At 54.9% G+C, this 13,922-nt stretch overlaps 2 protein-coding genes across 2 annotated transcripts in view; one reads left to right on the top strand and one right to left on the bottom strand.

Annotated features, from left to right (window-relative positions):
• The window catches only part of LOC112109929 (zinc finger protein RFP-like), a 91,886-nt gene extending 88,170 nt beyond the window's left edge, over positions 1-3,716 (bottom strand). The window contains exons 1-3 of the mRNA XM_029913172.1: positions 3,202-3,716; positions 1,502-1,594; positions 3-235 (exon numbers count right to left, since the gene is read on the bottom strand). Coding sequence (XP_029769032.1) covers positions 3-235; positions 1,502-1,594; positions 3,202-3,675 — 800 coding nt within the window. The 5' untranslated portion in view covers positions 3,676-3,716. The remainder of the gene's footprint in view (positions 1-2; positions 236-1,501; positions 1,595-3,201) is intronic.
• A 268-nt stretch (positions 3,717-3,984) lies between these two features.
• Positions 3,985-12,173, top strand: RACK1 (receptor for activated C kinase 1). The gene is made up of 8 exons (XM_026658698.2): positions 3,985-4,219; positions 5,861-6,032; positions 7,207-7,354; positions 8,343-8,438; positions 9,010-9,120; positions 10,197-10,337; positions 11,067-11,177; positions 12,036-12,173. Exons 1-8 carry the CDS (start codon positions 4,111-4,113, stop codon positions 12,099-12,101), a joined length of 954 nt encoding a protein of 317 aa, XP_026514483.1. The 5' UTR covers positions 3,985-4,110; the 3' UTR covers positions 12,102-12,173.
• Positions 12,174-13,922: the final 1,749 nt, after the last annotated feature.

The raw sequence follows: 13,922 nt of genomic DNA, 5'->3' as shown, positions 1-13,922 counted from the left end.
GCAGGAATTCACTCGCTGGCTGCCGACACTTCCCCTCCATCTCGTCGATCAGCTCGCTGAGACGGGAAATCTCCGCAGAGAGTTTGGCGACATATTCATTTTGCATATTCTCCACATTTTCCATCAAAAAGTTTCTCTCTCCTACGTAGATCACCAATTCCATGTCTTCCTTCATAAACTGAAGCAGTTGCATAATTTCCAGCATATTTTTCTGTCTCTCAGCACCTGTGCTCTCCTGTAATCGAAGGGCACAAATAGGGAAAGGGGCAGGCAGGGGACTTGTCATATGATACATTGCACCACATATTTCCAGTGACCCCCTTGGCCATGTGTGCACATTCAGGAGAATTTCATTGCCACTTGTGAAATGTCAACAGGGCCTTTTGACAGAAGCTCTCCCCGTGCTACTATATCGGTGTTTTCCCCAAAGATTCCCACTTTGGTCATAATGTCTATTAACACTGTGATGGCCCTAATTTTTCCTTGTGCTGCCTCTTGGGCGCCAACAATGCAAACACAAAGAGCAGGTTTCAGATCGACAACTGCAGCAGTTTATTGTGATAGACGCCAAAGGAAGGTGAAAAAAATCATCATAGATCAAGACAAACAAATTAGGAGAATCACGATGCTCGCACAGAGATGAAAGAAGAGACACACATGGATGCAAACATACATGTAAAGAAAAGAGAGTCTCCTGGGTTTGCACAGCTAGACACTCTGGAACAGGGCAGCTTGTCCCATGAGCTAGAGAGTATGCAGCTAGGCCAATCCTGATTACAGAGCAAGCCCCACCTGAAGAGAAAGCAACTGCATGGGGGAGAAGGCAGGACATGACACCAGGAAGCTTGGAGGGTAAAGACTAATAAGATGGAAACTTGGGGTAGGGGGGAACCGTGACTGTGTTTGGGAGTGGGCCCCAGCGAGGGGGAAATGTTTGGGAGATCAGATCAGAATGGAAGAAGGGCCCTGGGGGGCGAGAGAAAGTGCGCAAGCTAAGGATCTTCCATAGTTGGTTGCAGTGTTGTAGCTGTGCTGGTCTCAGGATGATAGAAAGAGAAGGTACGTGAGGTAATATTTTTTATTGGACCAATTTCTGTTGGTGGAACATACAAACTGTCGAGCTCTTCTTTGGGTCCTGACAAAGAGTTCCATGCATTGGAAAACTTGTACATTCCAGCAACAGAAGTTGGTCCAATAAAAGATATCACCTCCCCCATCTCATCTCTCTCTAGAGCTAAGTATGGACCTTTTCTTTGTGTTGATGGAATGGACTTCAGTTTAAGACTCTGGGTTGTTCTAAACTGTTCTTGAATGAAAATAACCCCTGGAAGGTGTACTGGCAACCAGAGAAAGCCTCTGTGAGTTCTTAAAAGACCTGAAGAGAGGGGAAAATGGAGGGGCGGGCCCTTCAGAGACACCCCTGGTCAAGAGGGGGAAATCAGTAAGCAGCAGTCCCGTTATGCACCCCACACATACCTACAGATTAATAACAAACACATACCAGGCATTTCTGTTTTCTCCTCTCCTTGGACTGTCTGAATCTGAGATCTTTTATCTTTTCCTTCCAAGTCTGCACTTGCGTCTGGATTGGTTTCTGAGCAAAGAAACATGGTATGTGAGGACAGGTCTCTGTGACAAAATTGGATTGACTATTTATGTCAGCAGGCAGCCATCACAGTTCTTAAATTGCTTGTGTGCGCACACATTTGGCTCTTTGTGTCGGCGGTGCACACCATCACCATGAGCGCTTGTATTGATTGTACAGTCAGTGGGGGGCATTGTGCAACAGTCCCTGAAAGCCAGTAACAGTCCCAGCAAGCAACAGTGTCTGCACTGACACTGCCTCAACGTAATGACATCCACCATGAGTCTACGCCACTCGGGGAGGTGGTGTTATTAGGTTGGCATAGAAAGGCACTTATGTCAGAAGGAGCCAATTTAAAACGAAAACACTTCTACAGCTAGATCGATGGAAAGCAGCTTACGTTGACCTACCCGTAATCTAGACCAGGCCTTACATATTTTTTGGCCTGAGGGAATTCTGTGCCAAAGAATTAAAAACTCTGTGCACAATATTTTAAAATTCTGCATATTTTAGGTGTTAAAACAACACAATATAATCATGCCATTTTCAATTATTTTGGTAATTTATTTCAAAATGCCTGTCAGCAAGTATGTGAGTAACAATATAGACAAACAAAAAGATTCAGGAAATGTTTTTTGACAAATAGATTCCTTACTAGGCATTTAGCACATCTATATGGCTCCCCAGAGCAGATGGCAAAACTAATATTTCCCATGTATTTCAAGCACAGAAGAGTAGAGCCCTGCAAATCCGTGGGTAACCGTTTCATATCTGCGGATATCCATGGACCATTTTTGCGGCTAGTGCGGATGCGGATACAAATTTTGTATCTGCGTAGGAAGCCTGTGGGGCAGGGACATTGGGCAGGAGTCTGCTCGGGCCCCCACATGGCTCCCCATTGCTGCCCACCCTGGTTCAGAGCTCATTCGGACCTTGCTTACAAGTCATAATTTTAAATTATAAGGTTGGCCAACATTGCCAAAAACTAATAAGTCAACGTCAGAAAAAACAACAGCTGTGAGAGGAAGCTCGTCTTTGTTCATACTTTTCAAACCTAAAATACTTGTCCCTGAAAAAGTAGAATATCATGCACTGTATATGCTTTTAAAGTGTGTATTAATGTTTCAATTTCAGTTCAAATTTCCAACCAATAACTAAACTGGCAACACTGCACGTAACTAGATGAGCACTGGGTGGGGAGGTGTAGGGAAGTCCCTGTTTCACTGAATTAAGGCTCCTGCAGCACCTCAGTAGGTTACAGCAGACAAAGAGTCGCTGCAATGACTACGCATAGGTGGTGCTGCCAATTTTGGTTGGGCATATTCCTGGAGATTTCATCACATAACACTCTTTAATTGAAGATGAATCTTTAATTCCTGGAGACTCCAGGACAGTCCTGGAGGGTTGGCAACCCTAGGCATTGGGAAGCCCCTGCACCAGCACTGGGAAGCCCGTGCTTCCTGTGAACATGCTCGGTGCATTCCTACAGAGAGCTGGGTCGGGGAGAGCCGCGCTGGCAGCGAGCTATGGGGATCCTGGGTCTTTCCACCTGGCCTGGGTGGGGGGACTGGTATACTCAGGTCTAAACTTTCGGCTAGTTGTTTGTGTTTTCCTACCTTGTACTTCTGAGCAGCCTTCTGGACGGGAACCACCCTGTGAGTGCGGTGCGCCCGGGATCTCTTACACAGCACGCAGACGAGGGTTTGATCCTCCTCGCAGAACCATTTCAGGGGTTGCCTGTGTTTTTTTAGCACTCGATCCCCCTCGGGCTCCTGCAAGGGTTTCACCCCCTCCACCAGGTCCCCCAGCTGCCAGTTGGGCCGCTGGCTTCTGTGCGGGGCGGTCCCCCGGCACAGGGGGCAGGCGAAGTTGGTCTCCGACTCCCCCCAGCACTGGCTGACGCAGGCCCGGCAGAAGCTGTGCCCGCAGTGGATGGACACCGGGGCTCGGAAATAATCGCGGCAGACGGGACACTTGGCTGCACTCTGGAGCTTTTCTACCGCACCAGCGGCCGGGGCCGGGCTGGAACATACTTCGCCGCAGAGCCTTGGTCTGGGGCCCCGCTCGGAGCCCCGCTCCCGTCTCGCCATGTCGCCCCAGCAGCCCCACGTGGCCGGCTTTCACCCGCTCCGGTCTAGCACCACTTCAGCCGCCCGCCTGGCAGCATTGCGCATGCGGCAAAGTCACCTAAGGGGGAGCGTCACGGCAGGAGGCGGGGCAAGGAGGGAACAGTTCTTCCGATAGGACGAGCAGTACGGACGGCCCACTACTGGATCCGCTGGGATTCCCTGAGTTGAATGCCTACAAGGCCGCGGCCATCTTGCGACCTGCCTCGTCTCCTGCCGGCTGCCATCTTGCCGTACGGCCGCGCTGAGGGAAGGCTATTTCCGCTTCCGGGTGACGTCGGGGCTTCCTTTCTCTCCGGCCGCTAGCTCAGCGAGAGGACGGGCTGGGTCGGGGCTGCTGCCGAATCCGCCTCCATCCTCCTTCCCCGCTCGAGCTGAGCCCCCCGCGCCGCCGCCGCCATGACGGAGCAGATGACCCTGCGCGGCACCCTTAAGGGCCACAACGGCTGGGTGACCCAGATCGCCACCACCCCGCAGTTCCCGGACATGATCCTGTCCGCCTCGCGCGGTGAGCGCCGCGGGCCAGACCAACCGCCCGGCCGCGGGTGGGGGGGAGTGGGAGAAACCATCTCGTAGCGGGTGCTGGGGGAAGGGGAACATTGTCAGGCTGCGCTCACGGTGCGGGGGAGAATAGAACCTAGTCACCGACGATGGGAGCGCGCTGGCAGGTTCCAAGGGGCGCGGGGGGGAGAGACTGTCTCGTAGTCACCCGGAGGTAGGAAGAAGATCCCATCTGGCTAGGGGGAGGGGAAGAGACCAATTCTCATACGTGGGGGCAGGCAAGGGAGGGACCATTTCAGCCATGGAAGGGGGGGGCGAATCCATTCCCGGGGGTGGGGGGAGAGCCAGTGTCATCCCTGGAGAGGGGGCAGGGCTGCACTATGTGACTGGGGGGAGGAGCTCCTAGGGGGAGGGGAGGTTGGAGGAGTGTTGGGAGGGGCGATATGGGGGGGGTTAGGGGTGAATAACATGCAGTAGGGGGGAGGGGTAATTCCCTGACTCCTATCGGGGCACTTCCCATCCGGGGCTCTCCAATTATCTCTCCATCTTGGGGGCATGTCAGAAAATCAGGGCCGCCCCCCCAGGCCTCAGTTTCCCTGTCAGTGACGGGGGCACTTACCCTGTCTCGCGGGGGTGACTGGGAGGGTGGAACCCAGTGAGAGGCGCTTGGATACCTGGCATATAAGGTTGCCTTATAAGGGACCAGCTGCAGGGAGCCGGGAAGGGGTCTCAGGCCTAAATACTATGGGGGAGGAGTAACTCAATAGAAGAGGGGGATGGACATGCCTGTGACAAGGCCACAGGGGCAACGTTGGGGTTTTCCAAGCCCGGCCCCCCTCTGCCTTGAATCATCACAGACAGTAAGGACCCAGTTTGTTGGCAGCTCACCTCAGGCACATTTACACACACACACACACACCCGCGTGTGGGTCCCTGTGGGCATCCCTGTCAGAGCATCAACATCCATCTCTGGTACCGCCATTGAGCTGCTCCACGCCTCCTCTCCCCAGCCCTGATGATTAGACTTGGCTCATCCACTAACCCTCCCGGGTTCTGATGACATGTCCTGCAATGATGAGGGGATGCCTGGAAGGAGTGTTAGCAGAGGCCTGGGCAGTGGGAGGCAGGGCTGGACCCGTGAATATAAAAATGAGAACAGGGCATTGGCTGGTTCAGGGTGGGGGCTGGGATGTGGGGTCTTTCTCCTGTAGTTGACACTGATCTGGTCATAAAGGGGGAGGGGGCCAAGGAATGGGATACAGGACTGGCTGGCGCCAGTCGGGCCAGGTCATGGGGTGACACGCTGTGTGGGGGATGAAGTGGGATACGAGGCCTTTCTCCTCTAAGCAGCACTGGTTTGGCTCTAGCCCCAGGCTGGTGGGACTGGCTGGCCGGCTGAGGGGCATGGTGGGGAACAGGCTGTGGTGTATTTAGCTCTTGGCACTGGCCACGGAGGCCAGTCTCCTGTGCGACAGCCCCTAGGTTGGGGCTCAGGATAGCATGGAGGGGGGATGGTCATAGGGTCATGCCAGGCCTGCGTGGGAACGGCAGGTTCCCCTTCCCAGGGCTGTCAGGTCACTCCCTGAGAGGAAATGCCCGTTAGAGAGGCGACTAGCCGACTTAGACTCTCCCTGCTCCCTCCACGCAGACAAGACCATCATCATGTGGAAGCTGACACGGGATGAGACCAACTACGGGATCCCGCAGCGCGCCCTGCGCGGCCACTCGCACTTTGTCAGTGATGTGGTCATCTCCTCCGACGGGCAGTTCGCCCTCTCCGGCTCCTGGGACGGCACCCTGCGGCTCTGGGACCTCACCACGTGAGTGATGGATTGGGGCGCGGGGGGGCACCACAGACATCAGATGGGCTTCCTTGGCAGAGCGAGAGCCTGTACGAAGGATGGTGGGAGGGGACAGGGTTCCTATGGATGACAGAGTCAGACGGGTTCCTCTCAGCCCCATGACCTGTTTGTCCTGCCCATCGCAGCTCCCCTTAGTGGGGAGGGGTTGGCGTGCCAGGAAGGGGGACTGGATGCCTATCCTAGAGCCCCTTGGCTTGTTGTGGCACCCCTTAATGGTGCCCTAGGGCAGTGTTTCAGAAATGGGTGATCACGACCCCTGATGGGGGTCATCGAAGGCAGTCGGGGAGTGTCATGAGGCATTGACACTTATAACCTAAAGCAAAACAAAAGTTCGCTCCCCCCTCACACCCTTCCCCTTTCAAGTCAAGTGTTCTCTGTTCTCAGTCATTTATACAGGTTTAGCCGTGTCATCACCGACCCTTTATTTATTCATTCATAGTCAACGTCAGGGGGGCTGCGAACGTTTTTGACATCAGATCAGGGGTCTTACACCTGAAAAGGTTGAGACGCTGCTGCAGGGAAATGGCCAGAACCAGACCACAAATGTGTGGGGTAGTTTCTTGCTGGGCCCAGGATTGGATGTACCCAGTGGCCAATCATCCCTGATTCCAACCATTGGGGCATCTGGATTTTTTGAGGCACCCCTTCCTTTCCTCCCAGTCCCAATGATTAGATCTGACACATGTCTGCTGACCCCTCAGGGGCGTGATGACATGTCCTGCAATTATGATGGGACAACGGGAGAGACAGTGAAGTGTTGCGCTGTCTCTTGGCTTTTATTCCCCATGACATCACAATCCTTTGTTCCTTTGTCTTAATACCCTGTCTCATTCTTCCTCGGATCAACCCCTTCTTTATCTGGCTGAGCTCCCTCCGCTGCTGGATCTTGGGTTCCCCTTCGTGTTTAATGTCCTGGCTAGTTCCTGGCATGTGCTTCTGTCTCAGTGGAATCCCCTGTCACTTCGCCGCCACCCTTTGTGCTCCTCTCTGTGGAGGTTAAAGAGGATTTTTCTCTGGGTGGCTTGGGAACAGGACCTGCTCCTAGCAGGAGGGAGGCCGGCGTAGCTGGGATGTGAGGAGAGGTTCCCGTAGCTGGCCTGGGAGTGACTTAGGAGAGTCTATTCCCTTGCAGAGGTACCACGACCCGCCGCTTCGTGGGCCACACCAAGGACGTGCTGAGCGTGGCCTTCTCGTCCGACAATCGCCAGATCGTCTCAGGCTCCCGGGACAAAACCATCAAGCTCTGGAATACCCTGGGCGTCTGCAAGTACACAGTGCAGGTGAGACATAGGATGGGGCTGCTGAGCTGTGGGGTGGGTCAGGCGTCTGCCCTAGACCCCGATCACCTCCCTGAGTCAGGGACAGAGAACCCAGGAGTCCTGATTCCCAGGCCCCTGCTCTAACCCACTAGATCCTGCTTCCCTACCAGAGCCGGGGATAGAACCCAAGAGTCCAGATGCCTAGCCCCACTCTTCTCTAACCCACTAGGTCTCCCTCTCCTCCCAGAGTCAGGGATTGAACCCAGGCATCCTGATTTCCTGTCCTATGCTCCTGACTGTTTCTCTTTGGGTTTGGTGGTGGTAAAAACCCACTTACATTTTGAATGCAAACCCGCCGCTCTGGTCATGGGGGGAGGGGGGGGGGGAGAAGGGCCTCCGAAGCCTCGCAGAGAAGGGGGTGGTTGGCAAACAGTTGGCTCAGAAGAGCTGGGGGATGGGATCTGGGGCCTTTCCTTTCTGCAGAAGGGGCCTTCGTGGAAGAGACGCTCGCTGGGTCTTTGGGGAAACCCCTCTGAGTTAAGCTGGAGCAACAGTCCCTGGGCTCCCATGCATTAATTTAGAAGCATCTCTGCAATTGCCCCATGTGTGTCCCCTGCTGGGAACTTGCCCTGCTCCCAGCTGGCAGAGGATCCAGGGCTCTGTCTTGCCCCCCCAGTCCCGATGATTAGATCTGACACGTCTGCCGACCCCCCTGGGGCCTGACGACATGTCCTGCAATTATGATGGGACGCAGGGAGGGCCGGCAGAGCCCTGAGCCGGGAGTTCGAGCAGCAGCTCACATGGGGGGGGGGAGGGGGGAGGTCAGTAGAGCCCTTGGTGGTGGGGGGCTGTGAACCTAGGGCTGGTGGGGTGTGAACCTAGGGCTGGTGGGGTGGAGCCCCTAAGGTGTGAGGAGATGAGTGGAGGGTTGAGAGCAGAGCTCTAGGTTGAGTGAGAGATCCCTGGTCTCTGATCTCTCTCCTCTAACTCCTCCCCCTCCTCTCCCCAGGACGAGAGCCACTCGGAGTGGGTGTCCTGCGTCCGCTTCTCCCCCAACAGCAGCAACCCCATCATCGTCTCCTGCGGCTGGGACAAGCTGGTGAAGGTGGGTTTGAGGCCGCGGTGCACTGCAGGGGGTCGGGTCCCTCTGCTGACCTGGGGCTGCTTGGAGCGGGGAAGGCCACAGACCATTGTTGGGGTCTCGGCCTGGGCTGTTGATCATTTCTCTTCCTGCTCCCAGTGCTGCTGGGTCTGGGACAGGGAACATCGGCGCACAGACACCCGGGAATTTGCATTGTCCCACAATTCCTAGGTTGCCCTAGGGCCAGGGGATAAGCTGGGGGTGGATGAGCTCTTGGTTGCCTCTGGGTGGTGAAGGGGGCATTTCAGCGCTGGGGACTCGTGTCTCATCTCCGCAGCTTGTTGTCCTGTCCTTGAGGCGCTGGCGTCCTGCCTTCTGGGTGAGTTGGTCTCCGAAGAAGCAGGCACTCCATTGCTGGGCTGCTGAGTGCCGTAAAAACTTGGATGGGTGGGGAGGTTCCTAAAGTTCCATGCTTCGGGGGTTCGATTGGTTGCCTGCCTGGGAGATGCTGGAGCTCCGACTGGATGATCCGTGGGTTCCTTCTTGGCCTGGAACGCGCTCTGCTGATCACGTGACATTCTTCTCCTGCCCCCAGGTGTGGAACTTGGCCAACTGTAAGCTGAAGACCAACCACATCGGGCACACCGGCTACCTGAACACCGTGACGGTCTCCCCTGACGGCTCCCTCTGCGCTTCTGGTGGCAAGGTCCGTTCCCAGCCCGGTTCCAGTGGGGATCGGGACTGGGAAGCCCGGAGGGGATGGACAGCAGGACTGGATCGAGGTCACTTTCCTCTCTGGGTTCTGTCGGCCCTGAGGGGTCGCAGATCTCGGCTGAGCTACCCGCACCGGGAGTCTGGGGGACATTCTCTGTCTCTGTCTGTCTCTCTCTCTCAGCCTGTCGGAGCGGGGCTGAGCCGTGATGAAACCCACTGAGTTTCTGATTGCATCTGCGTGCGGAAACCCAGAGGCTGTTTCTGAGCTGCCCCTGCCCAGCTCTCCCTGGGCTGACTGGGATTCACCCCAGCTCAGCTGGATACTAGTGGTGAGGCAGCTGCTGTGCTTAGATCGCTGCTTCCTTGTGCTCCTCTGTCTGTATCCGCCTGTCATCTCGTGCCTTCTGCTGACGTTATGAGCTTTTGGGGGGCAGAGGGCTCCCTTGTCATTCACAGCAGCATCCTCTGTGCCCACACAGACAGACACACTAGTGATCCCTTCACCATGCTGCTACGAAACTCCCCTTTCCTCGCCCTTTGGTCTGATCCATATTCTGGACCCCTCCCTTGACTCCCCGACCAATGTTGGCTCCAACTCCAGTTTCTTGCAACCATCTTCAAAGCTCTGTGTGATCAACCACCCTGATCCTGCCTGTTCCCCTTCACCACTGCTTCCAATCTCATTCTACCCTGTCAGAGTCTCACAAAGCCACCGGACAGCCACTCTGAGCCCCTGCCCCAGTCCACATGGCCCCGCCTCTGCCTAAGGGGAACCTTGTTGGTTTTGAATCTGAGCAGTTTGTTACTCCCCTTCTCCTCATCTGAGTCTCTCAGTGCAGGACCTGTCCTTGGGCATCAAGGAAGTACATAGCAGGCAGTAATAAATATTAGTTACCCTTTCTCTCAGTGCTATCCTGCAGCAGGGAGTGCCACAGGTTAAAGGTTTGCTGCCTGACTCCCAAGGTGCGTCATTTCCTTGGTACATGTTGCAGGCTGCTGGCTGGTTGGTTATGGGGTGGGTGTGGGTGAGGGACTCTTTCTCCGTCTGACGCGCTCTCTTTCCCCCAGGACGGCCAGGCCATGCTGTGGGACCTGAACGAGGGCAAGCACCTGTACACGCTGGACGGCGGTGACATCATCAACGCCCTGTGCTTCAGCCCCAACCGCTACTGGCTCTGCGCTGCCACCGGGCCCAGCATCAAGATCTGGGTGAGCGGGCGCCCTCTGCTGGTGGGGGTGGGCCTTTCAGGGGACTTCACCCCCCTCTGTGCTCCTTTTTATACAGAGTGCATAGCCTGGGGTTTCTAGGGGCCACTCCCCTGGAATTCCCTATCTCCGTGTCTCCTTTCCGTAGGGCACAGGGATTCCTTCTCTGTCTCCTTTCTATAGGGACTAGGGACCGGGGGGGGTGTAGAAGACACACCTCTGGGAGGCGTGTCTGCTGTGCTTCCTTTATATAGGGAACAGAGCTTATGCTTTTCTATAGGGAATACCCAGAGAGTTGCCTTCCTTGCCGGTTTCTGTAGGGGACCTGGCCTGGGGTTTCCATGTGGAGGACACCCTTGGGGGTCACTTCTGTCCCAGGAAATAGGTCTTGTGTTTTCCCGTAGGGTAGACGCCTCCACCATAGTGATCTCTGGGCCCTGTCAGATCTGCAGTCCCCCATGGGGAGTGGGATATGGGATGGGGCTGTGCTCTGGTATCTGGGTGTGGAGCCCCCGGGGAATGTAGGGTGAGGCCATGCTGTGGGTCTGGAGCCCCCCAGGGGCTGTGATGAAACATCATGCCATCTGACTGCATCTCCGTGCTGAAACCCAGAGGCTGTTTCTGAGCCAGCTCCCAGCACCTGCCCTGGTGTGGGCACAGCTGGGAAGGGGGTCCATGGCCCTCCCAGGGGGTGGGGGTCCTTTCTCTGACCTTTTCCCCTCTCCCCCGCAGGACCTGGAGGGGAAGATCATCGTGGACGAGCTGAAGCAGGAGGTGATCAGCACCAGCAGCAAAGCCGAGCCGCCCCAGTGCACCTCACTGGCCTGGTCTGCGGACGGACAGGTAACTGAGAAATGAGCCCTTTAACATCCCGCCTCCCTCACCGGGGGGGGAGGGTCGTGTCTGGAACTCAGCGCCAGGGCAGAATCTTAAAGGGCTGGGGCCAATATTTCAGTGGGGGCTGGAGGTGCCCTATGCATCCTCACCACTGGCCCCAGGGGGCAGAGGCAGCCAAGGGACCTGCTCTCGGCTCAGCCTGTGGGAAGATGGTCCTGTGAGCCACTCCCCTTCTCACACCCCATGGGAGGGCAGATGTGCCCATGAGCACCCGAGCCCCTCCTTGCACTGACAACAGCCCTGATACTTCCCAGGGCCTGGCCTTCGTCCTCCACACTGCCAGGAGACATGAGCCCTCTCTGCCTCTGTCCCTGCCACCATCCTGATCCTTCCAATGGTCCATCCCCTCCAGCCCGCTGTCCAGCATGGAGCCCAGCCCCTCCCAGCCTCCAGCCCTCTCCTAGCAAGAGATTCAGCCCCTCCAACATCACCCCTTTCTTGTCTCCACCCACCTCCCTACCCTCCAGCACTGCTACTCCTCCCCCCCGCAAGAGACCTGACCCCTTGCCTTCAGCCCCCTTCCCACCAAGATTCAACCCCTCCCAGCCTCCATACCCGCCAGCATCCTGGCTCTCCCCAGAGCCCCATCCCCCCATGTCGCTGATCTGCTGATGCCCAGCCCTTTCTCCCTGCCCCCTAACATACCCCGTCACCACTTTCTCAGCTGGGCACTGGCATCAGGTGAGGGAGCTTGAGCCCCTCCTAGACGCAGGCCCTCAGCCTGACTGTTCTCCTGGGGGCTGATCTGTCTCCAGGCCTGCTGTAGCTACCCCGTTACTGACACATCTTTTCTCTCCTCTCCAGACCCTGTTTGCTGGGTACACAGATAACCTGGTCCGCGTCTGGCAGGTCACCATCGGGACCAGATGAGAGCCCGCCCACAGGACGCAGTCTGCCTTTGTGTAAAAAAAATAAATCAATAAAAAGTACATTTTAGAGGTTGGGGATTGTTTGGGTGTCATCTTTGCCATCCGGGGCCTGTCTGCGAGAGCTGGAACTTCTGAGGAAGCATGGCCCAGTGCCTATGGACCTAGCCCCGTGTTCAGGTCCCTGGGGTCCAGTCCTTGCTCTGCCAGAGATCTTGAGCAAGTCCCGTAGGCCTGGATGTGTAAAGGTATTTAGCCTGCGTTGCACTCAGTATTGTGAAGCCGAAGGGTAGAGGGTTTTCCGGCATCTAAAATTGCAGCTAGACACCTGGCATGGGCAGTGCTAATGGACGCTGGGGGAGGCTAACTCTCCCCAAACCTCGTGCCACCGGAGGGGTGAGGGCAGTGATGGATTGGGGGGCTCTTGAGAAAAATCTCCCCTGTCACAGTCCCAGGGCTGGAAGAGCACAGCTTTTCCAGTCTCAGGGCTGCAAGGGGCAGGGGGTCGTGCTTTGTGGGGAAGAGGTGGACCAGAGGAGGGCCTCTGAGCTCTCAGGTCCCCCCACCCCAACTGAACTCTCAGGTCCCCACCCTGGCTGGGCCATGGGAGGGAGGAGTCTGAGAGCAGCGAGCTGGGCGTGGCCTCAGCAGGAAGAGGCGGACCTGGGGTCTCCAGAAATTAAAGATGAATCTTTAATTCCCAGAAGCTGGGAATGGGCAACAGGAAATGGATCACTTGATCATTACCTGTTCTGTTCATTCCTTTTGGGGCACCTGGCTTGGATGGACCATTGGTCTGACCCAGTCTGGCCGTTCTTATGTTTTAATGAAAGTTTCTGTCCTGTGATGAAATCTCCAGAAATCTGTCCAACCAAACCTGGGAACCCTCCATCTGGTGGGATTTTCAAGTGTTGGAATCCCGCTGCTTTCGCGTGGAGGGAGGTGGACTTCAATCCTGGTCACTCAATTACAGACCTCAAAATGGCAGTTCTTCAACAAAAAAACTTCAAAAACAGACTCCAACGTGAAGCTGCAGAACTGGAATTAATTTGCAAACTAGATACCATCAGATTAGGCCTGAATAAAGACTGGAAGTGATTGGGTCATTACAAAACCTAAACTTAATTTCCCCAATACTAATTTCTCCCTACTGTTACTCACACCTTCTTGTCAACTGTCTGTAATGGGTCACTCTCATTACCACTTCAAAAGTTATTTTTCCTCCCTTGGTATCCTGCTGTTGTTTGATTTATCTTGTTAGACTGATTTAACACTTGGTAAAGCAATCCCCCATCCTTTCATGTATTTATACCTGCTTCTGTATCTTTTACTTCATATATCTGATGAAGTGGGTTCTAGCCCACGAAAGCTTATGCCCAAATAAATTTGTTAGTCTCTAAGGTGCTACAAGAACTCCTGTTTTTTGTTTTGTTTTTTTCTGATACAGACTAACAGGGCGACCACTGAAAACTATTACAGCAATCTGTAATCCATTAATTCCCTTTGAGACTAACAAATTTATTAGAGCATAAGCTTTCGTGGGCTACAGCCCACTTCTTCGGATTAGTTAGTCTCTAAGGTGCCACAAATACTCCTGTTCTTTTTGCGGATACAGACTAACAGGGCTGCTACTCTGAAACCTGTCATTAATTCCCTTTGTGTCCTATGACTGGAGGGGTGTTAATGGGCCATTTCACCTTGAATGGTGCTTTAGAATGTGTGTTAACTACTTATGCTAACAATCTATTCCACTTTGTATTCAGGTCTGGAAAAGGGAGTACCTTTACCAGACCTGAAGAATAGCTCAGTGTAAACTTGAAAGCAT

The sequence above is a fragment of the Terrapene carolina genome, unplaced genomic scaffold (assembly GCF_002925995.2).
Source record: "Terrapene carolina triunguis isolate 2854851 unplaced genomic scaffold, T_m_triunguis-2.0 Scaffold502, whole genome shotgun sequence".
NCBI lineage: Eukaryota > Metazoa > Chordata > Testudines > Emydidae > Terrapene > Terrapene triunguis.
The sequence above is the reverse complement of the archived record's forward strand: the minus strand, read 5'-3'. Positions and strand labels throughout refer to the sequence as shown.